A 27,439-nucleotide genomic window follows, 5' to 3' on the forward strand; every position below is an offset into this window, starting at 1 on the left:
ACACTGACAGACACACACACTCACTGACAGACACACACTCACAGACAGGCACACTCACACTGACAGGCACGCGCACACTGACAGACACGCACACTCCTCCTCTCCCGCCTTTCCACAAGTGAGTTGCACTGGTAGAAATGAGAGCAGGGCAGCATAGTCACAGAATGCTCCGCCTCTCCTGTTCTACCCCCACTCCTCGCTGCACCCCACTACCACCCCTTCCAGCCCCCGCGGCGAGCAGGCACCCCGGAATTTTTCCATCCCTGTTATAAGAAAACGTTTTGCCAACTGTTTTACGTAGCAATAAAACAACACAGCAAATTCCAACACACAGCAGCTGCACAGGGATTGGTAACTTCAGCGGTTACATATTGCGCTCCCTATTTATTTAATGGGTGTAAGAAACAATGGTGAGCCAAACATTTCGGGGGGAGGGGGGAACCCTGAAATGTAGTACTTGAGCTGCTGTATTTGTGAATTAGGTCAGTGACAGGACGCTTCAGGCCAGGATGCACGGGATGTTACAGGAACAACCACAGAAAGACGATATCCCCCCCCCCCTCGAGTGTGCTACACAAATCTCTGTCAAATAAAACACTATGACAAAGTCAATGAATCACATGTGCTGGGGCTGCTGTGCAATTATTTATCCTGGGAAAATAGTGTCTCAGGAATAATAGGGAGCTGTATCATTTTTTTTTCAAAGGCTTCATATCTTTGATGTTTTGCTGAGTTGAGTAACTAGTCTCAATTGAGCTAAATTGTCATATGAAGACTTCAATGTGAATTGTAATCTGCCTGGAATAAGCCTTACTGCAAATGATGCTACCAAAGACCATCCATTTCTGTCCGGGTTGTAAAATGCAGCAACCTTTGTAAAAGGCCAATAGCCATTAATGAGAGGGACTGAGACATAAGGAAGACATGTCAGTGATGTAATATAAGCAGCAGAAGCACAACCCCTTAAAACATTTTAAGTACTCTCAATATTCGTCCCAAGTTTCATCATTCATTTTATTTATCTGCAAAGTGTGAAGGTGTTATAAATATTTAATTTGCTATAGAAAGATAACCGATACATTAGTAGGAGTAGGACACGGAGGGAATTTTGTGAATAGAATAATAACTTTATTCCATATACAGTATGATAACTTTATTTCATATAGCGCTTTTCTCCCAATGGGACACAAAGTGCTTCCCAATCACAGTACAGCACACAGCACGTAGCACATAGGAATGTTACAGGTCCCTGCCCAGGTGAGCTTACACTCTATGTTTCTGGTGCCTGAGGCACAGGGAGATACAGTGACTTACCCAAGGTCACAAGGGCCTGACACCGGGATTTGAACAAGGATCCCCTCAGGTACAAAGACCCTTGCCTCATTCAATAGAGAAGGATAACCCTAGTTCAACTCAAAGGATAAGTCTCCACCCAGCAACCCTCAAGCGCTCTAAAGACGGTGCCCCTAGGTAGCCTGATCCAGGGCTGAAAGACCCAGGTGAAAGCTGTTAGTTTACATACACTTCAGTACATTCCCATTTGGTTAAGTTTGAGTCCGCTTTTATTCATTCTGCAGCCTGCCCCGGTCCGAATCTACAGATAGTAGCCTAGTGATCCTGCGACCTTCTCTGACTGCTGGACCACAACTGCACCTGTAACTATATATATAACAATAATAACTTTATTTCATATTGCGCTTTTCTCCTAATGGGACTCAAAGCACGTCACAATTACAGTATAGTGCACAGTACACAGGAATATTTCCAGGCACAGTCCCTGCCCCGTAGAGCTTACAATCTATGATTTTGATGCCTGAGGCACAGGAAGATAAAATGAGTTGGTCAAGGTCACAAAGAGCTGACACCAGGATATATCTATCTATCTATCTATCTATCTATCTATCTATCTATCTATCTATCTATCTATCTATCTATCTATCTATCTATCTATCTATCTATATGCCCCAATACCCAGAGCTTCAACAGTTTCATACTGCTACAGTAGCTTTCAATTTGGTTTCTTCCTTACAAACTTGTGTTTTACTTTGTGAGCTTGTTCTCCATGTTGTTTCACTTTGGAAACAATGCACTTACCGGTACTTATTCTGGCAAATCAAAAACTTAGGTTGTTTGTGTTGTAATTTGTCTTTACACCTTCTCATGAATAGCATTTTGATCCAATGTGGCGCTCTATTACTATACTATGTTATTTGCACATGAAATAATCTACACTACAGAAAGGTTATATGGCTTTTCCAGTCTGCTATCTAACCACACACTGCTTTCTATTTAAACGGAATTCTTTTTGCAGCAGATTGAATCTTTCATTGCTGTTTGAAGCATAGAACAGAAATAGAGGGATGTAGTAATACAGCCTCCTTTGGACACAGAAGAGCATGACGAAGAAAAACTGAAAAAGGTCACCAAAAATACTCGGAAATTATGTATGACTAGCATGTCAAATACAAGTAATAATATGTAGAGCACAATAAAACTAAATAAAAGACTGAAACATCACTGATACTGATATTAATGTGCATTAATGATAAAAAGTGATTATTGACTGCACCCCCCACCCCGCACACACATGCACACACATGCACACACATGCACACACATGCACACACATGCACACACAGACATGCACATCCCTAGCGCTGATTAACGCAGATTTTTATGAGTTCACACTTATGTCATGCTACCATTATTTAAAACTGAATTACCCCAATTATGGGAATTCAATGGTGTAAAATACCTAATGAAGTTTTTCGTTCCCATTGAATGTGTGCTGAATATATTTGGTCGCAAGTTACATGTGAGCATTAAAGGAGTCAGCTGACCACCTTCTTACCAATCCTGCAGTGTAGTACATGTCATAGTCAGGAACCAATAACCAGCCTATGTGTTCAGATACTGTGGCAAGCAGGACATAGAGGAATCAACAGTGCTAATGCAGTGGAAGATATAAGGGAAGAAAATGGGGTTGTTGCAGGCCCCTGAGGCCACAAATGGGTTAAGTCAGCGGTTCTCAACGCCAGTCCTCAAGCCCCCCCTCCCAACCAACAGGTCAGGTTTTAAGGATATCCCAGCTTCAGCAGAGGTGGCCCAGTCCAGTCTAGTCCAGTCCACTCTTGGCTGTGCGCCAGTTTTTTCTCTTTTCTCCCTCAAGTGGCTCAGTCAAAGCCTAAGCCACTGATTGAGCCACCTGTGCTGAAGCAGGGAGCCACTGATTGAGCCACCTGTGCTGAAGCAGGGATAGCCTGAAAACATGACCTGGTGGGTGGTCTTGGGGAATGGAGTTGAGAACCTCTGGGTTAAGTAATAGAGGGCCCTGCACTATATGCACTACTATCACACACATGGATCCGGACAGTAGATTGTAATCATTAAGAAGGTTTATGAACTCTCTCAACAGATTAGGCATTGAGTGGGAACGAGACGGAAAGTAGATATGGGGATTCTTGTCTTTAGCTCATCCCAGAGGCTTGAAAACCCACTACTTCAAGCATCTCCTCAGCTTTGATTACTTACACAAAGACACAGGGCCTGACCTGTGTGCAAGACCTTGACGACTTATTACCCAATTGGGGGATTAATGGGTCCCATAAACAGAGTGGGGATATGTTTATGTGTAGCTTTAAAATGGATAAACCTTGACCTCAGATCTTTGCATTACATCCGTGGAGAGGTTACTCTGTAGCACAGGTAAAGATTAATCCTGTCACTCGGCTCTGTATTTTGCAAACATAACAAACATCCCAAAGAGCTTCATTCAAAGTGCAAAGTAGAAACGGAGGGCGAACCGGCCGCATGACGTCATGGCCGCGCCTCCCTTCCCCCCCCCCAATCCTCCCCCTCCGTCAGATATCTTGCTCTTCACTTGTAGTTCAACCACAGACCACAGGTCACGCCTGAAATGGGTGCACACTCCGCCAGGCACTCCGGCGTGCGTGCAGCTGTGATGCTGGAGCCGAAGCCTTATAGTGTGGCTGAGATCGGATGCATTGTAAGGAACCCCAACCCTCTCTAATAGCGCGTCTGAGATCGGATGCATTGTAAGGAACCCCAACCCTCTCTAATAGCGCGTCTGAGATCAGATGCATTGTAAGGAACCCCAACCCTCTCTAATAGCGCGTCTGAGATCGGATGCATTGTAAGGAACCCCAACCCTCTCTAATAGCGCGTCTGAGATCGGATGCATTGTAAGGAACCCCAACCCTCTCTAATAGCGCGTCTGAGATCGGATGCATTGTAAGGAACCCCAACACTCTCTAATAGCGCGTCTGAGATCAGATGCATTGTAAGGAACCCCAACCCTCTCTAATAGCGCGTCTGAGATCGGATGCATTGTAAGGAACCCCCACCCTCTCTAATAGCGCGTCTGAGATCGGATGCATTGTAAAGAACCCCAACCCTCTTTAATAGCGCGTCTGAGATCGGATGCATTGTAAGGAACCCCAACCCTCTTTAATAGCGCGTCTGAGATCGGATGCATTGTAAGGAACCCCAACCCTCTCTAATAGCGCGTCTGAGATTGGATGCATTGTAAGGAACCCCAACCCTCTCTAATAGCGCGTCTGAGATCAGATGCATTGTAAGGAACCCCAACCCTCTCTAATAGCGTGTCTGAGATCAGATGCATTGTAAGGAACCCCAACCCTCTCTAATAGTGTGTCTGAGATCGGATACATTGTAACTTCTTCTGTATTTGCTCCAATTTTCAAATGACTTGAACATTGCGGGGAACCCTTTAGGGATGCCCGGGGAACCCAAGGGTTCATAAGAACCCCTGTTAAAAAAAACTGATCTAGATAGATAACTCAGCAAAATACAGTACCATGAAAATATACAACATGCAAATGCAGGTAAAAATACTTTTTAATATAAATAAAGATGTCAAATGTTAAAATGAGTAAGTACAAAACAGCCCTACAAAATGTAAAATAAAATTATTGGTATATACTTAGCTTGTCATCAGACGTCAGAGAGGAATTTATTTAATTTACAATATTATTTGTTACAATTTAAAATAGTCTGCAGTGCACTAAGGTTAATTGCAATGCCTCTGGGCTCTACAGGAACAGCAACGCTATCCTCAAACTCAATTCTGCAGTGCAAAATATCAAGTGAAGGAGAAAGTTAGAAGGGTTGTTTTAATAGAAGCAGAAGTGAGAGAGATTAGCATCAGTCTCAGTGTACTGACTGTATGCTGTGTCATACCAACAGTGTCAAAACAATACTGCATCTCAAGTCAAATAACTTAAAAAACAGAAAAATAGACCTTTCCACTCATTTTTTTCAACCTTTTTAAATGATGGTGACCAGCAGAACACTTTGTCCACTTGCAGAACTGCCAGGGATCAGTGCTCAGTGACTGTGGTAACCGAGCACCTTATTCAATATGCTGATAAGCTATTTCATGGTGTTGCAGAAGAGTTCAGCTCCATTAAAATGAAGAAGAATAAAAGATTCTCCAGCACGAGTTAGCAGCTTCCCAACACTTAGGCCGAGTTTATAGTGCTGGCTATGGGGACTGTGATGTGGCGCAGTGCTATAGTAAGTACATGTTGTCCGTCGTGGGTGCCCATAGTGGGCACGACCACGACGGTGACCGCGTGACATCAGCTGTCGCGATCACTGGAAGCCAGAAGATTTTGATATTTCCAGCGATCAAGGGGTGACGTCACGGGCACGTGAGCGGTTCAGCCAATGAGGGCGAACCTCTCATGGCTACGTCCCCCCGGTCGCGATTTCTGGTCTCCTGCAACAGAGTGCAAGAATTGCTGTTGGACGGCGACGGCTGAAGTCACGCGGTCAGGTCGCCATCGCCGTAGACCCCACTATAAACTCGGCCTTAGGGAGAAGTCCATTTGTGTATTTGCGCAGCTCTACGTATTAGGGAATGTGTGGCTTGCGTTACTTTTCTTGTAGGTTTTCGGAGTTAGATTACCTCAAAGAAGCAGTTCAAGCTGCTGTTTAAAAAAAATAAAAATGCCATTCAATATGTGCATCAATACAATCTACACACTGACAAGTGATTAGCTAAGTTGCTGATTGATCCGTTTTCTTGTGATCGATCGGCGAAGATTCGGCTCGGGGGTTCACTAAATGGCTGTCAGTGATGCAGAAGAGTACCCAAGATGCAAAGTTCTGTAGGGAAGATCATGTGACCAGGCAGTCACTAAATACAATTGGTGCACTGTTAGAGAGAGTGCAGGGCTCAAAAAGGGGCGTGCCAGAGTCTGTTTCAGAAGGGGATGTGACTTTGTAAATGGTTGCTATAGAAACAAAACATGCTTGTTACATTATAATATATTAAAAATGTCTTCAAATTTTGGATTTTTTTTTTAAAATGCTACATGTATTTTCTTATAGTACAAAACTGATTTATAAAAAAAAACACATATAGGATATTGCTTAAACTGCAGTTTTAAAGAAGTAAGTGGGTTTTTTAGTGCAAAAATATAGTGCTAAATTCAACAACTTAATCAAACTAGTTGCATTTCAGACAGAAAAAAATTAGCGTTTGTAGCTCGTTGGTGCACGGGCTTCTATTCTCCCAATATCTATTCTTATGTTCGATGCACTAATCCCAGTTTTGCATTGTACTTCCAGGTCCTATGTACTATGTTTGCTAAACGATGCATACACTGTTGGCGCTTTACACATAAACTTGGGAGCTGGATATCTTCTTGCTGCATTATTCTAAGGCTGAGTCCCCAGTGGCCGCTGAGGCGCGCGCTACGGTGTGCGCGCCACACACCACAGCACAGCCCTCTATTGGGCAGGCCCCAGTGGCTCTGTGTTTTGGCTCAAAACGCTGTGAAGTGTACGCTTGCAGGGAAGACAAGCATTTTGTCTTCCCGTATCGCAACGCGGTCACGTGGCCGCATGCCGCCAATGGCAGCGCAGATATGCCCCGTCATGGCGGCGCCCCCTGTCCTAGCACCGCCCCTGCGCTCTCCCTAGATCTCCCCTACAGACTGCCGGTCGTGGCTGTAGTCTCTGCACGCGCCACCTAATAAAGTCTTACACCAGACATCATATCATGATAAACTGTTTTATCTGCAGGTGGCAAACGCACGTTTCGGGGATTTCTCTCCCTCAGGTGAAAAATTTCCATATTACATACTGTATCTAAAAGGAGTGCGGTAAGATCAAAAACCTTTATCCTGGCTTAACACATAAAGATACATACATACATACATAAAAGAGAAATGTAAACAGAATATCTTGGTGAACGGTATCCACCTTAGCCGTCAAATAATTGGCAATGTCTCCAGACTCGTTTCATTGAACAAGTGTAGGAGTAAGGAAAGAATGCTTGTGTTTGTAACCAAGATTATATGTTGGAGAGGTAAGTGTGATGGAGCACAGCATAGACATGTTGGCTTTTAAGGAGGAGAGAGCAGATTTCCAGGAAATGGCAAGATTGTCGGGGCTGGAGGAAAAAGAGAAAGTAGAAAAGAGAGATGCCAGGGACAGAAGGAGTCACCAAGGAGAAGAGTGAGAGAATCAGTGAGGAGATCCAGGATTTAATGTTGGTGGACACTTTTAAATATGCTTTGAAGACAACTGTTAGTGCTGGAGAAGTGTTAACTCTATTCAAATTAATGGGACTAAAATTTTCTCTGTGTCTTCTGACTACCGGTTTTGCATCTAAAGTCCTCTTCCAGCTAAAATCTCTCATTTACTGCCCCACACCTCTGGAATGTCCTTCCCCTCAATACCTGACTGGCACCCTCTCTCTCCACCTTTAGGACCCTTCTTAAAACACACCTCTTTAAAGAGGCAGTCCAAGCAGCTTAAACATTTCTATTTTTAATTCTTTCTTTTGTTTTTGTTTTACTATACACAGCCTTTGATTACCTTTATTGAAAACTAATTATCTAAGCTGCCAATCGATTTGTTCTCGCGTGATCAATCAGCAAAATCCTGCCTCCCAGGGCACACTAAATGGCTGCCTTTCAGTTTCAAATGAATCCTTCAGTCAGTGTAACTCAGCAGCTACAATGTATTCTTATATTACTAAGGTAACATTATCTATTGTTACAGTTTGCAGCGCAAACTGCTGGGAATATTGGCAAGAAATCATCACAAACAGGAAAGTGTTACAAAGATCTTGCCCAGCAAGGTAAGTGTTAAAAACCTATAGAAATCAAAGGATTATGAGTATATAAAAACTCATAAAACATGGAGTTAACAGTTTAACAATAATAATTAAAAAAAAAAAGTTAGTAAGTATTACTACTGATTTATTTTAAAAAAAAAACCCCCACACATATAGGATATTGCTTGAATGGTCCTTTAATGAAGCGTATGGGTACCTCCGCTGGCTGATACTATACATCTCTTATGCACTGACCTTGTCCCCTTGCAGACGCACTTACCAGAACACCCTCCTCCTGTCTCTGTAAGTTCTCCCCACTTATCACTTAGATTGTAAGCTCTTCGGGGCAGGGACTCCTTTTCCTATTGCTTGTCCGAAGTGCTTGTTCTCATTGGGTTACAATATTACAGTATGTCACGTGTATTGTAAAGCGCTATGTACATGGATGGCGTTATATATAAATAAAGATATACATTCATACATACAAGCCAGTATAGGGAATAAGGTCCTGGGAAATAGGACGGGGAGGAGTCATTTACATGACAGTCAAATACAAACAGGGCAGAGAAAACAAAAACCAGACTGAGTGAAAGAAAAGGAATGGGCATTTATCCCCTTTAACATGTCACTGACAGTGGCGCATTACCGTCCCACACAGGGTTGCAGCTTTACTGTAATAAAAACTCTCAATGTTTTGCAGCTCTTTTATAAATGCAGAATGCAGCATGTTGTCTTGACACGGCAGTTACATGTTCTCAATCAGCACCGGAGAAGCCGGCAAACTACTTAAATCTAGATGCAGAAACGCTGCTACAAGCTGAACATTTGGAAAGTCATTCATCTTCTTTATACCTGTAACTCTGTATATTTTTCTATAGATAGTATCAAAATGTATGTTATCCAGGCTCCTATATTACATGTACAAGTTCTAGCTGCAGCACGTTTATTTATTTTGCATTTCTACAGCACAGAACCCAAAATAAAAACACACAAAGGTGTTATGTGTAATGAATGGAATGCAATCTCAAGAAGGAAATCCTTCTACTGAAAAACCATTAACAAATCTAATCTGTGTCCTCTGACAGTTTCATCATCCAATTATTTGACTTTCACGTTCCTATTGTCAACTGAACATCATAATACCCATTTGTGAACCTCATCACATATTCCCTTATTATATATCCAACACCTGGAGGCCTGGAAATCCATTGTTCACGTGAATTTGATAGTCATAACTAACTAATGAGCCACTTACCTAAAAGTGGATCCCTTGTATAAAATGACCTGTTTGTGAACATGCTGTTCCCGGGATCTTAGTCAAAAATAAACATACGAAGCCCTTTAGCTTCCTTTGCATTGCATCCTGTGCTGTGAATTTATATCAAATGTTTTGATTCTTTTATTTATTGAAATGAACACAATGTATGTCTTCGACATAAGTGATTCAACTGATTGGGCCACTTGTGCTGAAGCCAAGATATCCTGAAAACCTGACCTGTTTGGAGGTCTTGAGGTCTAGAGTTGGCTACCTCTGGTACTTTAAACATACTTGTCATTTTTGTTTAAGCATCAATTGCCAAAATCTAATTCCTTAAAACGACGATTAGTTACGGGTTTAATATGGTCCCCCTGGGACTGTCCCTTTAAAGTATTATCAGTTTAATACAGCACCAATTTATTCTGTCGAGTAATATAATACCCAATAGAAAATAACACTTGTAGATAATGAAAAGCATACAAGTACAAAACAAATACAGACGCAAGTGAAGTCCGTTCTCAAAAGAATGTTACAGTCAAAGAAGAAAAAGACACGTGCCAGAAATATGTCTAAATTAAGATTATATCTACTAATGCAGCGAGTTTGATGATCGTCAAAGATCCTTTCTAAATGTATAAAACTCCAATTAACAATTAGAATCCTTAAGGAATATATCCACCACCTTCCATGCCTTTCCATTCAGAAAAAAAGATTGCAACTTCCTGGCGTGAAGAACAGTGCAAAGGCTGATGGGGCAATTCTAAATAAACACCTATATTCTAATCAATCCCGGCAATCATAACAAAAAGGGAAGATGGAAGTGACATAAATTCAAGGGCATGGGCATGGTTTGCATAGGTGTGTATATGACACAAAGTGCACTTTTTTCTTCTTTTTTTTAAAATTAGTTTGTTTTTATTATTTTTAACAGTAGTAACATCGTGCAGTAAATAACGTTTTACATGATTACCAGCAGTTTACACTTATGAAATTCCCATTTTCCAGTGTATGCTGTTAGGCTTATGATTTACCAAAGTATCAAAAGATTGCAAATTGTATAAATAGGAGTGTAAGAAATTTAAAAAAAATACAAATATAATCAAAATACAATCTAAGCTGAATAACATCACATTATATTACACCATAAGAAACTGCATCATTGATGACTGGACTATTACTGATATACATTATTATAGGCTACCTGCTGTATGCCATAATACTTGCAGGGGACACACAGAATTAACCAATGCATGGCAGGAACACTTTACAATTTCTCGTGAGTTTCAGTTTTCTTGCAACATTCATAAACAAGGTCGTAAAATGTGGAAACAACCTATCGTCTTCCAGGGTTTAACTGTCAGGTTTGTTTACGTGGAAGGTGCGTGTCCATAAAAAGAACTCATTTGTAATCTGGCTAGGAATACGTGCGAATGCAAAAAATTAAAAGCTCATTCCTCCCCCCACCCCCCAAAAAGAAATGCCAATAAAATAAGGTACGAGAGAGAGCTGAAGAATATAATATTACATTTCTTTAGCACGTTTTTGCTCTCGGTGTATGTAGCGTTTTAACACTATTGACACTGCATTTTCTTTTTTTCCCCCCCTTCATTTCTTTTTTTTTTTGTGACCCTGCACTCCAGTGATAATCCGGAAAATATCAGGGTGGCCGCAATTTTTTCCCCCAATAGTAATTGTTTTGCTGCATTCACATTGCATGCGCCTCACGCAAATTCCAAGGAGGAATTGAGTAAGAAAACGGACTTTGTTTTTCTGCCGCACTCCCTTGATATTTGATTTTGCCGTCGAAGAACGCCTAGAAACGCTATCATGTACCTCATTGAATCACATTTGGAGTTTATCAACAGCTACTCGTAAGATAAGGTAATCAGGGGTGTCAAACTAAGCCCTTAAGGGCCACCAACAGGCCAGGTTATATGGATATACCTGCTTCAGCACAGGTGGCACAGTCAGTCCCTGCTTCAGCACAGGTGGCTCAATCAGTGGCTCGGGTGGCTCAATTTGTGGCTCAGTCTTTGACTGAGCCACTGATTGGGCCACCTGTGCTGAAGCTGGGATATCCTTAAAACCTGACCTGTTGGTGGCCCCTGAGGACTGACTTTGACACCCATGTGTTAAATGAACTGGAGGACTTACCTGAAGCACGTAGTCAGCTCCCCCGTGGTTTTCAGACACGGGTACTTGGTCGTGGTGATTTTAGTCTCCGAACAAATTTCTCTACCGAAAATATGGAAAAGATATGGGGTGGTCAGTATATTTTGCAGTTGCTTTATCAATGCAAAGTTTCCATATGTTTGCTATCTGTTACACAGACATGTACAGTATAGTGAGATCAAAGCACGTCAAAGCTCACTCATCAAATTGCCAAATGCACATAAAAGAAAGGGAGCTCGAGCCAATCTGTCATCATTAGGGTTTAATAGGAAAACCCTAAAACCTTCTAAACCAGTTATTACAGTAGCTTTGCGCAGGCTGGGACCGCCTTGTTTTTGTGTTAGTATGTGTAAATATATTAATATTTGCACCTTTTTTTTTGTCTTTTCCCATTGTGTTGCTTTGTCGAGTATCTTGGTGCGAAATTATAATTATTATTATTATTATTATTATTATTATCGTTACCTATTTATACCATGCCAACATATTTTTCAGCTCAATTACAATGACCTCGGGAAACACTAACAACAACATATCAACATTAACAATCAATGGTACAGTAGGTAAGGAGGGCTATGCACCAAGGAGCTTGCAATCTAGGAAAGGCGAGTGGAAACATCAGGTACAGGGCGAATACTTAATACCAATAACGTTATTATTAGTTATAATAATACAGGGTGATATAGCCCTGAAATTATTAGGGCACATCTCAATTGTAATCTAGCCATCGTGGCGCAATAAGGCACCCAAAAGTTAGGTTACCTGCCAGTTAGATCATGCTGAAATTCCAACAACCCCCTAATGGCAACCTAAGTGACCACAGCCACTGATGCTGCTGTATATTATAGTGGATTGTCACCCACCTGTCTGCCTCCTCCACCTCCTCTCTGTATGTCCAAGCCAGCCCCAGTGACAGGAGCAGCATGAGGCAGCCCAAGCATAGGCAGATCCTCCGGGCACCTCTCTCACACATTGGTCTGCACAGCAGCACTGTACGGCGTCTTCTCCTCCTGCTCCACGTTCTTGCCCAGCTCCCTGAAGTCTTCTCCTCGTCTTGCCCCCTCTCTGGATCTTCAGGCTCTAGGTTACCCACACGCGGTGGACAGGGGCAGAGAGAGTGAGAGCAACCAGCAGTGTCGCTGTGCAGCGATGAGCTACAGGGGGCGCTCGGGAGGACACTGCGAGGTCCAGGTCTTGGGGACCTTGTCCTTGAGAGCTTCAGTGGTGGTTGTGGAGAGGGAGCAGAAGTCAAGCAGCGAGCACCACAAGTCCAGTGTATAACAGTGGAGGCGGGGCACACAGGCACTTATGCAGATCACAAGCTATGAACTGCCAGCTGCACTAGAAGACATCTGAAGGACACTATCAGTCTCAAGCAGACTTGTACAGCTCCTGTACTACTGCACCGCTCCTGCCTTATAGTGTAAGTCTCTAATCCTGTTCTCTTTACAAGTTCTTTGGTATGTTTGTGTCACTCTGTAAGTCTTTATCTCACTGCCACAGCTTTTATTTTTCACACTGCATACTGCAAATACCTCTCTTCTGCACTTCAACACTGCAGGACACACACACACCCCCCCCCCACACCCCCCCCCCCCCCTCACACACACACACACACACACACACACACACACACACACACACACACTTTTCCCCCTGGAAGTCTTTATCTCCCTCACTCTGTAAATCTCCCTCTATCTCTCTCACTTTGTAAGTCCTTCTCTATCTTCCTCTCCCCGCTGCTCTCCTTTTATCTCTCTCCCCTCCCTGCTTGTATTCTTCTCCCCATAAATCTCTTTCTATCTCTGCTTCTGTCTGTTCCTGGGCAGGAGCAGTAGATCTTTCTGCCTGAGTGGATCTCACACGATTTCTCTCCAGTTATCTCTGCTTTGGACTGTGTCACCTTTTCTCCTCGTCTTTCACTCCCCTCTCGCCCCCTTCACCATCAGTTGTGTTTTGCCCTCCCCTGTCACTCTTTCTTCCCTGCCACTCTCTGTCCCCCTTTCCCCTCAGTCCCCCCCTTTTTTTCTCTCACTAAGGTGGTATTGATTTCGTTTGGATTGTAAACTTTTGGTGATGTTTTCTTTCCTTTTTACTGCACAGGGGTCGAATGATCAGAGAGGGAGGAGCTGGCCTGTCACATCCCATCTCCTTACACTGAGGGGGACTCCTTCATGCTGCCACTTGATTTCCTATTATACACAATGGGCTCTATGTATCAAATGACAAATTCCAACCCAAAGCCATTATTTTATTGCACCCCTGCGCTACAATATACCTCCGACAGGCAGACAGCACCTATGTATGAATCTTGGCTGCGACGACATCAGGGATTGATGGAGCAAGGGGAAGTAGTTAGGGTGGGGCTACATTCGCATATTCTCGCAGGTTGGTGTAGTAAGGCAGGGGTGCGCAAACTGGGGGGTGCGCACAAGATTTTTTTGGGGGGGGGGTGGGGGAGGTGGTGGCGCGTTGGTTTCAGAAGCCCCACACTCTTCCCCAAGGCATTTAAATGAAATGGCGACATGTCACCGTGGCAACGCACCATGTGACGTCATTACCACGTGGCGTCATTTGATGACACGGCGGGGGTGACGTGACATGACCCCGCGGCGTCATTTGATGCCGGCACACAGGTAAGGGGGGCGCGAGCACTGGGGGAGAGCAGGCAGGGGGGTGCAGCACCAGAAGTTTGCGCAGCCCTGTATTAAGGAATGTGCGACATGCGTTACTTTTCTTGTAGGTTTTCTGCGTCTCCTCAAAGGTGGCGCAAGTATGTTTCAGCGCAGAATGGCGCAGCGTGTGCCATATTCTAAAGCAGTAGAAGTGCACGTAATAAATATGTAATGTTTCAGACAGGAAAAAAATGCAACATAGATACAGCATGTGGGGCATTGCCAAGTCAACCGTTGAGCAAATGTGGGGCAAAATAATGACGTATCAAAGAAAAACGACCCATTGAAACCAATAGGATTTTTTATTTGTTGCATCTTGTGCACACTTTTTGCCCCAGCATTGCACCCTTTTGTCTCGATACATATGTATCAAGGCATCAGTGGAGGAATTCTGGGGTAAAATAACGGCTCCATACTGTAGGTATCAAAGGAAAAAATCCTATTTATTTCAGTGGGACTTTTTTCTTTGATACATACAGTATGGTGTAAATATTTTGCCCCAGAATTGCACCACATTTGCCTTGATAAATAGGGCTGTATGTAGGAAGAGGGACGTGTGCGCTGACAGTAGCGTAAAAATGTGCATTTTTTTTCTGTCTGAAACGTAACACATAAATTGTATTTGTACGGTTGTAGAATTTGGCGCACGCTGTGATAGTATTCTGTGCTATAAAGAGACTGACGCCACATTTAAGGTGACAGAGAAACCCCGCGCAGAAAAACATCAAGAAAAGTAATGCAAGACGCACATTCCTTCATACAGGGGGGCTCAACTCCAGTCCTCAAGCCCCCAACAGGTCAGGCTTTCAGGATATCCCAGCTTCAGCACAGATGGCTCAATCAGTCCTTGCATCAGCACAGATTGCTCAATCCGAGGCTCAGTCTTTGACTGAGCCTTGTATTGAGCCACCTGTGCTGAAGTTGGGATATCCTGAATACCTACCTGCTTGGGGGGCTTGAGGACTGGAGTTGAACACCCCTGGCTTCATACCTTACATAGATCTTCACCAATATGCAAAATTAACTCCTACCTAACGCATCTCACTTGCTTCATAAATCCCTAATCTCGGCGAAGGCAGACGCAGTCATACTGTACCTGTAAATGGTACGACCAAGATTAACACATAGACTTTGCGCCAACATTTTGCCTTTGCTACAGAGAGCCATATGTATCAAAGTCTTCCGGCTGGAAGACTGGGGCAAACACACATATTTACCACAGAGACAAATCTTATTTTATCTTGTGGACTCTTATTCTTTGATCAAGCTGGTGCTATTGTTTTGCTTTGGTTTTGCATCCGGGAGATTTTGATACCTAACCCTCATAGTATTGGGGCAAAAGTGGGGGGATTCTGGGACAGAATTGCATAGGATGTATAAAAAAAGAACATTAAAATAATATATATAGGGGCCTGTGTACTAAGATTATATTTTCTTTTTACCCCCATCAGAATTTCAGTGCTAAAAAGTAATACAAACCTTCCTAAAATGTGACTTGTCTTATGATGCATAATTAGTTGTTTGAAATGATTTTTATTGCAACTCTCTCGTGTTGAATACGATTGATACAATATAAATGAAAACAATTCTGGGTATTTTTTTATGTATATATACTGTAGTGTTAGTAAATATCAATTATTCATGTAATATTATTTAGAATAGCCATTCTGTGAAAATAGTACATTTTGTTGACCCATATACTGAAACATCTGTGCTTCGTCAAATAAATGATTTGGGCTGATACATAGCAACTTATTAACAATGTTTTTTTAGGGTTTACACCAAGTTGAGCTTGGCGGCTGATTTTGATGCGCTTCCTGCTTTAGTACATACCATAAACACCTGTACAGTATGCCCAGAGCAATCCATTTCTGTGCGCCCAAAAATGTAAGGTTAGCACAAACGTACACACGAGCACAATTTAGGAGCTGATACGATGGGGGTTATGTATCAAGGCAAAAGTGCGGTAATTCTGGATGGATTCATGGATATAGGAACATTTTATATGTATGTGAGATGTCAAGTCTCGCTGAACCTCTGCATCGGTGGTTTCATAGGATTTCAATTAGGTCCTCCTGGCTTCAGACTACATTTCTACAGAATTCCCCTGTGTGCCCCATGCCCCCTCATCACACTCTTTTTGACCCTTGGAAGTTAACATCTCTGTGACAGATGCACAAGAAGACAAGGAAGCTTTAAATAATCTATGCACAATATACAAACAAAGCATAGAAAAGTATTGTCAAAATATTTAGCACCCTGATATTTGTCATATTCTTCATTGGACATTAGTGTACAGCAACAAAATGACCTCCCACCAGAGAATAGCATTCATTTCCACTTGGGTGTATGGGGTCTATTGACTGAAGTTGACTCAGCTGTAAAACTCGGGTAAAACGAGTGCAAAAAGCAGCCGCAGATTTAGCAAAGAAAAGGAATCCCAGTACAAGATAGTGGAGATTTTTCTTTGTCATATCGGGTACAATTTGGATGCAAAAATAATTGCTGCCATAGTTGGGGCAGTTTTGCACATCTCTAACACCTATGATTTTTCAGTCTCTTGGGTGCAAAACCAATTCTGAAGTGCAGAGCACTTACCAATATAAAATAGAATGTTTTCCCGTGGGATTACGTCTCTTTGGTAAGTCTGGTGTGTTTTCTGCTCCAGTTTTAGAGCTGGGACACATTAATAAATAGACTTCACTGTGACGTTATGAAAAGGCACGTGCAAAGGTAACATATACAAAGTGCACCCCCAAGAGATCCTGCAATAGTATATTGTGACTGTCAGCTATTCATTTAAAGGAGCAGTTCCAAATAGCTGGTCAAAAACCCCACAATGTATCAGTGAAATTGGCTCCCTTTGAAATATTCAACCCCCATTGAAGTGACAATCTTACTTATTTTGTCTCCTGTAAAGAAAATTCACATCATGCAGTATCTCTTCTGCACAGTTGGGAAGGGACATAGAGTGCTGCTCATGCGCTCAGATATCCCAGCAGTGCACAGGAACTTCAAAATACGCTACTGCCATTAGTTCACTTGGGTCCTAAGAGGGACTGGCCTATCAATCTGCTCTTGTCACACATACCGACAACAAGCAAGGTGTAAACTTCTTGTTGTAGGGTGAGAGTCACTAAGGTCTGTTATGGGTTAATGAAGCCGAATAGGCATTAGCTCGTATTTTGGTCAATGGTAGTTAACTGCTTCATAGCATTAACTGGACCTTAGTGATTATGCCCCATTATTCCTTCCTTGTTTTACTAGGTCCACAGAATGCTCTAAAAAGTCTATGGAATAGAAATATTAATGAAAGGTATATGTTATCTGCATTTAATTAGGATGACACCAATGTTGGGAAGATAAACCCTTTCAAAAGCTAAAGCCTGTCTATCCATATGTTTTATTTGTATTCACATTTTAAAGCTGTAGACCAAGCAATATCCTACATGTTTTTTTTTAAATTAAATCACCTCTGAACTATGAGAAAATAGTTGTAGCATTATTTTTAAAACACGCTGTGAATTACATGTTTAATGTATTATACTGTAACGAGCATTTTTTGTTTCTATGGCCACCATTTACAAACTGACATCCCCTTCCTCTTCTGAAACAGGCTCTGGCACACCCCTTTTTGAGCCCTGCCCTCTCTGTAGCAGTGCACCAATTGTATCTAGTGACTACTTGATCACATGATCTTCCCCACTGAATTTAGCATCTTGGCTCCTCTTCTGCTGCACTGACAACTATTTAGTGAACCCCCTTGCCGAATCTAGGCCGATCGATCACAGGAGAACGGATCGATCTGCTACTTAGCAAATTACTTATGATTGTGTGGATTGCATTGATGCACATATTAAAGGGAAAACAATTAAAAATAAATAAATAAATAACGGCAGCTTGGACTGCTGCTTTAAGAATTATTTGTGGCTTTGTTTAAAAAGGCAATGCCACAGAGTGAGCCAAAACTAGTCAAACAACTTGTCAACGTAATTGAAATTCTGAGGAAGATTCTTTTTTTTAGTTACTTGGTTATGGTGAAAAGTGAATATGTTTTTCTGTTTTCTGGAATCTTCAAAATGCTCGCGTGTTACTTATGTTGTTGTGCCTTATGTTTGTATGTTCAACAATTGATGTGATCAGTTACAAACACCGGACAAAAGAAGAAAAACTAAAAATTTAAATGTAAATTCTAGGGCAGATAAACTTATCAGAAAGTATTTAGTTAACCCTTGGAGTTCCCCAGGACGTAGTCACTAGGTAATTTATTTTATTTATTTATTTATTTATAAAATGTTTTACCAGGAAGTAATACATTGAGAGTTACCTCTCGTTTTCAAGTATTTCCTGGGCACAGAGTTAAGACAAATAATACATGGTTACAAATACAGTTACATAAATGAACAGAGTATACATTATATACAAGACATTGCATGCACAGGTAAAGATAATATATATTATGGGCGTATGAAACAGTTACAGACCAGATTAAAATGTGTGACAGCTTTAGAATTGAAAGTACTTAAACTGGTGATGGATGTGAGAGTCTCTGGTAGGTTGTTCCAGTTTTGGGTTGCACGGTAAGAGAAGGGGGAACGGCCGGATACTTTGTTGAGCCTTGGGACCATGAACAGTCTTTTGGAGTCAGATCTCAGATGATAAGTGCTGCATGTGGTAGGGGTAAGGAGCTTGTTCAGGTAGCTGGGTAGCTTACCCAGAAAGAATTTGAAGGCAAGACAGGAAAGGTGAACTTTGCGCCTAATGGGGACTGGCACTCCCGGGACCGCCTGACGTAGCAACTGCGTCATTCTCAAAGGGTCTGTTATTTCCTCGTTCCCACGGAGTGCAGGACCCGATCTGCCCTGTAGAGAAATGGAGAAGAAGGACTCCTCTACTTCCGCTTCCCCCAAAATGGCCGCCGCGGTTACATGATCGCTGTTGAAAGCGACATATTCGGGCACCAAAGGGTTAAACATTAAAAAAATAATAATAGTTATACACGTGTGAGTTTGTAAAGGCTCCATTATCCATTGTTTACCTTGTTAACAAACCGCTGCCATTAGTTCACTTTGGACCTTACTGCAGGGGGCACTGCCATTTTATCATCGCCAAACACTCTAATGAAATGAAGGTACTGTACTTTTTTCTAAACATAGTGCCAGCCAGGTCTGTATTCCCAACATTGGGAGTCATAGAATAGCCCAAACATGTGACTTCACTTATACACAGGGCATTTTTACTAAGCTAAAATGGCTCAAATGAACAAACAATATTGACACTGAAGATGGACGTAAAGAGTACATTAAGTTTGAAGTAAATCTGTGTAACTCATTATTCTTATACAAACACAAAGTTTTGCATGTTTTTAACTTATTGTGTTATTGAAATCTGCAATGAGTTTCCAGAAAATACTTTGTTTCGGTTGTAGTAACAGTCCTCTGTAGGGTTGCCAGGTGGCTTCTCCAAAAAATACTGGACACAATGGTGAAAGGTGCGACGCGATGGAGACACACACCTCTGAACTCTCTCCACTCCATGCTGTTGCCTCCTCTGCTTGGTCCCACCCCCAGGCTCCTGACATCTCCTCCTGATTAGCAGCATTACCCAGCAGCAGCCAATCAGGATGGAGGAAGCCGCCCAGCCCTCTAGCAACAGCCCTGCTCTCTCCCTGCTCAGGGAAATCATGCGGTCCCCCAGGCCGGTCAAGTCACTATGTCCAGAGAGGTAATACTGCACACATATATGTCCAGTATTACCTCTCATTGTTTACTGTGCAGACTGTCCTAATACAGGATAGTCCGGTTCAATAATGGACACCTGGCAACCCTAGTCTCGTGAAACCATGCAGCTATCCGTCTGTAGTTTTACTTCTGTACTGTTAGCACAAATCTGCTAATGCAACAGAAAGGTATATCGGCAAAAAATGTAGCCATAACTCCTTCTGTACTATATTCAATCGAGTGTTTAAAGCAGAAATTCACTTTAAAAGAATTTGAATCAGGGGTTCCTGAAAAGTGCTGCTCTTAGCTCCGGGGATCCCTATACCCCGGTTCCAGAGATACATAAAGCTGCAAACCAAGCAATATCTCACGTGTGTTTTTTTTTATTTATTTTTTTATAAATCAGTTCTGTACTATGAGAAAATACTTGTAACATTTAAAAAAAAAAAAAACTATTCTGAATGACAATTGTAATGTATTATATTGTAACAAGCATTTTTTGTTTCTGTAACGGTTTTTCCCCCACCCGGTGGGAGATTTGGCCATTACTATGTCTGTGGTGCATGATACCTGCTAGTAAACAGGAGGGCCGAATCGTCCATCGGTGGTAGTGGGGACACACGACCAGGCTTCTGGGGTTCCTACCCTACATATCTTTAGCAGTGCAGCGCCTCCATCTGCCGTAGGCTCCAGGGAAATGAAGATGATCTCCCACGGTAGAACCGATTACCTCTCCCCCCCAGTAAGATCACACACCAGGCAGGAGGTATAATAACAGGAACGGTTTATTGTCTCTCTCTGTGCAGCACAGTACACGGCAGGGTTCTGCCCAATACAGCAACTGTCAGCTACTCACTGAAGGATGGTCCCTGGACCTTCACTACAGGCCAAGGGCACCCGCAGCAGTCCCAGCTCTTCCCTACCCCTCTATCAGGGGCAGAGGTATGGTACACACTCACTCTCCCCCGGAGGGAAGAGGACCAGAGTAGGCCCAATAATTAGGCTCTTGGCTGTGTGACCTGCCCCTCTCAAGTGGATAGAGGCACTCGAATTTGGGGCGGCACTGCCCTTAAGTACAGCCAGGAGGAAGGCACCAGGTCTGCTCCATGATTGGACACGCTCAGGCCTGATGTCACCGCCTCCCACTGTCTCTCAAGTGCAGCACCAAGGAGGGGGAAAACCCCATGATAACTACTGACAAGGCCTGCTTGTTCCAGGACTTACTGCCAGGAGGAAAAAGCAGATTAGTAGCCATAGATGTCATGGCTACATTTCTATAGCAGCCATTTACAAAGCCACATCCCCTTCCTCTTCTGAAACAGGCTCTGACCCTTTTTGAGCCCTGCACTCACTCTAGCATTGCACCAATTGTATCTAGTGACTTCCTGGTCACATGACCTCTTCTGCTGCACTGACAGCCATTTAATGAACCCCCGAGCCAAATCTTCGCCGATCGATCACAGGATAACGGATCGATTGGCAGCTTAGCTAATTACTTATCATTGTGTGGATTATATTGATGTACATATTAAAGGGGGGGGGGAAATGACAGCTTGGACTGCTGCTTTAAGAGTTTTAGTTGCCAGTGCTCTAGCTTCCGTTTAGGATTTCAATATGGCAACCAAATCCCGCAGGATTCCGTGGGCAAAAAGGAAGCACCAACGTGCTGCTTGCTACTGGACGATACCGACGACCATCTTTCAATTCACAGCAAGAGCACCGAAAACTAAAACAGTAAACTATCTCAGGAACCTGAGGATCCCCTGAGCAGAAAATAGTGGGACTCAGCTCAGGAGCACCCCCTGGTTCCAATACAAAAAATGGGTGGGATTGCTGCCTTATCCTAAGAGTGCCGAGGGGCCTGTGGCACTCACTTGATCACAGTCACTGATCTTTTCCATTCTACATAGTGATAGATTGCGTATGAGAGGCTGAATGCAATCTCGCCTATAAAATCTAGCAGGGCTAGTATGATCCCTGGAGTGCCAGTTCTTATGACACAGTAGCTTTGTCTAAAGAGCACCCAAAGTGTAAATAGGAAAGAAACATATTTAATAGAAAAAAAACATTACACAGAGTATCTTTAGGTGAGATATCTCACTTTGTCATCTTATAAATGTAACTGGAGTGCTTTGTTTACTTATCTGTCTGTAAGTAATAATTAGAGCAAATCCTTGACATTTTTAACTTGTATATTCTATTTCCCTCATGCTTTTATTATCTTTGTGTGCCCATGTTTGCATGTTATGCAGTTGTTTTTATAAATATTAACATTATTAGGCCAATTAAAAAAAAAAAGGATAGGAAAAACAGGAGTGATTCAGAGCATAGCTTCAAACAAGCATTTAACCCTCTGAGTGCCCGCGGGGTCGCGGTGCCAGAGTGCCACAGCCCCTCCGTCACAGTGAGGTCACGTGACCGCGGCATTTTCAGGGAAACGGAAGTCCTCCTCCTCCGTTTCCCTTCAGGGCAGATAATGTCCTGTGCTCCATGGGAACGTACCATAGGACGCGATCGAACCCTGGATAAACAGACCCTTTGACCCTCGGGACCTTTGCTTGGTCACCAGCTATCTTACACAGGTACATATGTGTACGTGTGCTCCCAGTCATGAGATGATACATTCCTGCATAAAGAGAACAAAAGTGTTTCAGCGCAATTTATTTACAGTGCATACATGGGATTAAGTGAATACAACGTGATTGAGCGAGTACATGTGATTGAGTCAATACAACATGTGATTAAGTGAATATAACATGTGATTAAGTGAATACAACATGTGATTGAGTACCTGTGATTGAGAGAGTACATGTGATTGAGAGAGTACATGTGATTGAGTGAATAAAACATTTGGCCCCTTGCAGACACACTTACCAGAACATCCTCCTACTGTTTCTGTACGTTCTTCCTACTTACCAATTCGATTGTAGCTCTTCAGAGCAAGGACTCCTCTTCCTAAATGTTACTTTTATCTCTGAAGCACCTATTCCCATTATGTGTTATTTGTATTATTTGTTATCTATATCATTGTCACGTGTATTACTGCTGTGAAGCGCTAGGTACATTAATGGCGCCATATAAATAAAGATATACATACATTAAGTGAATACAACACGGGATTCAGTGAATACAAGATGTGTTTGAGGGAGTACAAGATGTGATTGAGTGAGTAAGAGGTAAGTATAATGAGTACAACCTGTTTGGATTATGCAGTACTGCTCCAGAAGAACCTTTCAAGGGACAAAGAACAGAATACAGAACAGGAGCGCAGCTTTCATAAGATATGTCAAGAAAAAAATAACGCAAAATAGTGCAACACAGTATATAACAAAATGCAGACACACCAGTAAACCCGCAAGTGAGCGCATTGAGTGTATTCTTTCCCATTTACATAAAGTGTTTTATAGAATCCCGCAATGTTGAGATTTTATCTCATACAGTACCTAAACGTCCTGGAGGTATTTCCTGACCCTTTCCTATATCACATACTATATCACCTGAGCATCCATTGCTGGTCCTTAATGCTGGAGACATTTGGGAGCGTGTAAATGCATTTCATGCTGGTCTACTGTTTTTTTCGAAATTTTTTTTTATATACGGTGTTGTACTATGTTCTGTTATTTTTCTTCACATATCTCATGGGAGCTACGCTCCTGTTCGGTTCTGTATTCTCGCATAAAGACATGGGTCTACATACATAAAAATAAGATACATGCCATCTATCAGATGGAACATTTATTTATATAATACATTCTTATTGTCTTCCGAAATTGGGACATGTAGGTTATATTATGTAACGGTTGTACCCCCACCCAATCTCATATTGGCCCCTATGTGAGGATACTGTCCCATGTTACATTTAATGTAGTGTGGTGCACCTGCTGGCTTACAGGACTCCTGAGTCTCCCGCTTGATGGTAGTGGGGAATTCACCAGGACTGGCTCGTGAGGTAGTGCTGAGAACGTACTCACAGTTGGTACAGTGCCTCCATCTCTTCCAGGTCCCCACGACAGCAGGGAGGAGTCTCTGGAAGAGAACCCCTGGGTGCAGCTTCTCCCTGAATGACTTCAGTCTCAGGCAAGAAGTTTATTTCAAACAGTGACATCTTCACTGGCAGACTGCCCCTCATAGCGACCGGTCTTTAGCCGCACATTTTCAAGGTTGCCCACCTCAAGGAAGTCCCTGGACACCACTCCTAGTCAGGGCCCTAGAAGCTGTCCTTGCTCTTCCCTTACTCTCTAATAGAGTAAGAGGAATAGTGTGCCCACCTCTCCCCTAAGGGAGGGCCACAATCCTTGCCAGAGCCCTGGCACTGTGTTGGGTCAGACAGTCACACACTGCAACTCTTCTCTGCAGCACACCATACAGAACCTCTAACTTTAGGAAGTGATGCGTAATATATAGCTCCAGTAGGCACCACCCCTGTGTCACTGTAAGACACAGAGACACTCTGGACACAGAGCATGATGTCACGTCCTTCACTACACATTACACCTCACAGGGGATGAGGGCAAACCTCATGATTACTCCTGGCAAACCTGCCCTCTTAACAGGGATTACTGCACACTTAGGAGAGAGGCATGTAACCCCAAAATTACACAGGGCTACAATTAAAATTCAAAGGAAAATACCTGAGAAAGTGCTAGGCATCAGATTTACTAAGCAATGCTACACACACCCTAAGGGGCCTATTCACTAAACTTCCATAAGTCACTTAACGCTTGTTAGGTGCACTTTTCAAGCGATTTTGCATGTGTAGCTATTCACAAAGCTGTGATAACAGGGCAAAATTGTAAACGGCTTTTTATTGAGCGTTATCACTCTTGCTTTGACAAGCCATGCGGTAGCTCAAAATATGCCAAAACTCACATTTTTTGCCAGTAACAGCTATTTACAAAGCTCCGAGATGCAAATCGCGGGTTAAACATTCAATTTTTTTTCTCGCTACCTAAAGGATAGCTAGATCGGAATCGCAATTTGCATATGACGGAGTTTATTTTATTTTTATTAAATAGAATTGAATCCGGAGGTCTCTGGAGCTGACCCGCATTCATTTCAGCTCTGTAGACCACAGGCTTTAATCCTAGGTAATAAAAATGAAATTATAGTCCAGCTTCATTGCCTTACTGGCTAAACGCGAAGGTAATGAAGGGGTTAAATAACAGGCACTGCTGTGTTGGTGGTAGAGGGGGTGGGTGAAGCTTGAAATTGCCCCAGGGTAGCTGGTTAGGCCTCCTGGAAGGGTTGCGGGATGAGTTAACTCCTTCATTACCTTAGCTGTAAGGTAAGGTAATGAAGGTGTTATAGCTGGCCAGTAACCCCTTAATTACCTTAGCGGTTAGTAACCATTGAGGGCATAGATAATCACAGTGACAATCAATGGGTTTATTGCCGACTGTTTATTTGAATGTATTGAAATGTCAATTTCATTTTAGTGTGGTTTTTTTGTACAACAAAAATTGGCAAAAGTTAGCCATATTTGGCTTCTAGAGTGCTTTTGCCCATACATGTGTGTGTGTGTGGCTGGGTGTAGAGGTTGTGTGAGATGGGGTTAGTTGCCCTGGGGAGGGTAGTTAGGCCTCCCGGGTGGGTAGCGGGAGGGAGGTTGGGGTTAACCCCATAACTACCATAGCGGTTACTAACCAGTAGCTATTTTTTTGATTTTAATGTTGGTGTCATTGAACAAGATGAGGACAAACATGGGGATGGTCTTCGTCTTGGCAGGGGTAAGTAAAACTTTTATTTACTATAGGGTTGCTGGCTAATTGTTTATTTTCAATGGGCAAATGCGCTATTGTACAGATCTGGATCATATGGCTTATATCCATTAGTGTGTATTGGGGGGCGGAGGGTTGTTGATGGTAGAGGGGGTCGGCAGTAGGTTGCCCATTGATTGCCAATGTGGCTAACTATGCCCCCGTTGAGGGCATAAGTAACCACAGTGACGTTCAATAGATAAAATGGCTAGTGTATTTTTTATTTAGTATTGTAATTTTTATTGTATTTTAATGCACTGTATTGTATATTTTAATGGGCAAAAGCACTATTTGCCATATTTGCTATTAGCACGTTTGCCAATTTCTGTGTGGTGTTCTTGGGGGTAGAAGGGGTGGTTGAAGGGCGTACTTGCGCCGTGGTGGGTGGTTATGCCTCACGGGAGGGGTTACCTCAAGGTAATGAAGTGGTTAACTCCTCCAGGCAACTCTCTCGGGGCGCCTAACCAGAGACCCTGGGGCAACTACAAGCTTCATCCACCCCCCCCCCCCTATCACAAACAAACTGGGTAAAGCTTTTTAACCCCTTCATTACCTTAGCAGTTAGCCACTAAGGTGATGAAGGTTTGTTTTAGTTTTAATAACATGGGATTGAAGCAGGGGGTCTCCAGAGCTGTCCAGGCACCCCTTGCTTCCCGAGGTACAGGCCATACGGAGGAGGTATGGGGTGCCGGTATCTCCAGCAAGTTTACATCTCCTGCGTCACGTGACCGGGACATTTAAACTTGGCGGAGATACCGGCACACACTATGGAGGCCTGTACCTTGGGAAGCAGGGGGTCCCCGGACCTGGAATTAATGCGGTTCAGTTCCGGAGACCCCTACTTCAATACTATGTTATTAAAATGAACACAGTGCGTGCGCCTGTAAGAGCTGTGCAGGGAGAAGCAGCTTCTCTCTGTGCAGCTGTTCCATTTCGCTCCTGCAGTCTGGAACGCTAAGTTCCTTCAGCTCGTTAAGCAAATACAAATGAATGTGATTTTTCTTAGTGAATACCGTTTTTACACACATTTCAGAGCGTTTGGTAGGAACATGCCAACCTGATTGATGTCGCAATGAATTTATCGAAGCTTAGTGAATAGGCCCGAAAGACTTTTTCCGTCTCCACACGACCTCTTATGGGGGGATTTATAGTGATATTCTGTACCAAGATGGATATAAAATCCTTTGGGAACTCTGTGATATTCTGTGTTACAGCAGCATATGTTGTGTTCCGGGTCAACAATGTCACGCACTACATCTGTACATTGTCAGTTCTGTATATAGTACATTTGTTTTGTTTGTTTACAATGGTTTTGCTGGAGATACGGATGTAACTAATGAACAGTTGTTTTGGTACAACAGCAAAATGGAAAATGTATTATTCTCTAAAAAAAAAAAAAGCAATCCAAACAGGTCTAAATCTACAGCCCCACTTAGATAGAATAAAAAAGAGAAATGTGTGCAGATTACCGTCATTTACCCTTAATCAACTTGTTCACTTAAATTAATTTAAAACGCTGGAGTAACTGGAGAAACATTTTCTTGATATGATTTTTTTTTAATCATGTGGCCATTGTGAAGAGGGAGTCCCAGTCAGAATACAATTAATCACCCTTAAAACTAAACTTTTCTCTATTTCTTTTCGGTGAGAATGTAATGTATTTTACATTTTATTCGGGTCCTATGTCATTCATTTTTAGCAGTACTCTTATTTTTATGGATGAACGGGTTTGGGGGACAAAATCTGAA

General features: G+C 42.6%; 1 protein-coding gene across 2 annotated transcripts in view; it reads right to left on the reverse strand.

Moving 5' to 3' along the window:
- The window catches only part of CCBE1 (collagen and calcium binding EGF domains 1), a 474,905-nt gene extending 461,822 nt beyond the window's left edge, over window positions 1-13,083 (reverse strand). Inside the window, exons 1-2 of one of the 2 annotated variants that reach the window (XM_075587449.1) lie at window positions 12,404-13,083; window positions 11,523-11,603 (exon numbers count right to left, since the gene is read on the reverse strand). In XM_075587449.1, coding sequence (XP_075443564.1) covers window positions 11,523-11,603; window positions 12,404-12,513 — 191 coding nt within the window. In that variant the 5' untranslated portion in view covers window positions 12,514-13,083. Of the gene's footprint in view, window positions 1-11,522; window positions 11,606-12,403 lie in introns of those variants that run through there. The other variant, XM_075587459.1, reaches the window with a different exon arrangement.
- Window positions 13,084-27,439: the final 14,356 nt, after the last annotated feature.

The sequence above is a fragment of the Ascaphus truei genome, chromosome 1 (assembly GCF_040206685.1).
Source record: "Ascaphus truei isolate aAscTru1 chromosome 1, aAscTru1.hap1, whole genome shotgun sequence".
NCBI lineage: Eukaryota > Metazoa > Chordata > Amphibia > Anura > Ascaphidae > Ascaphus > Ascaphus truei.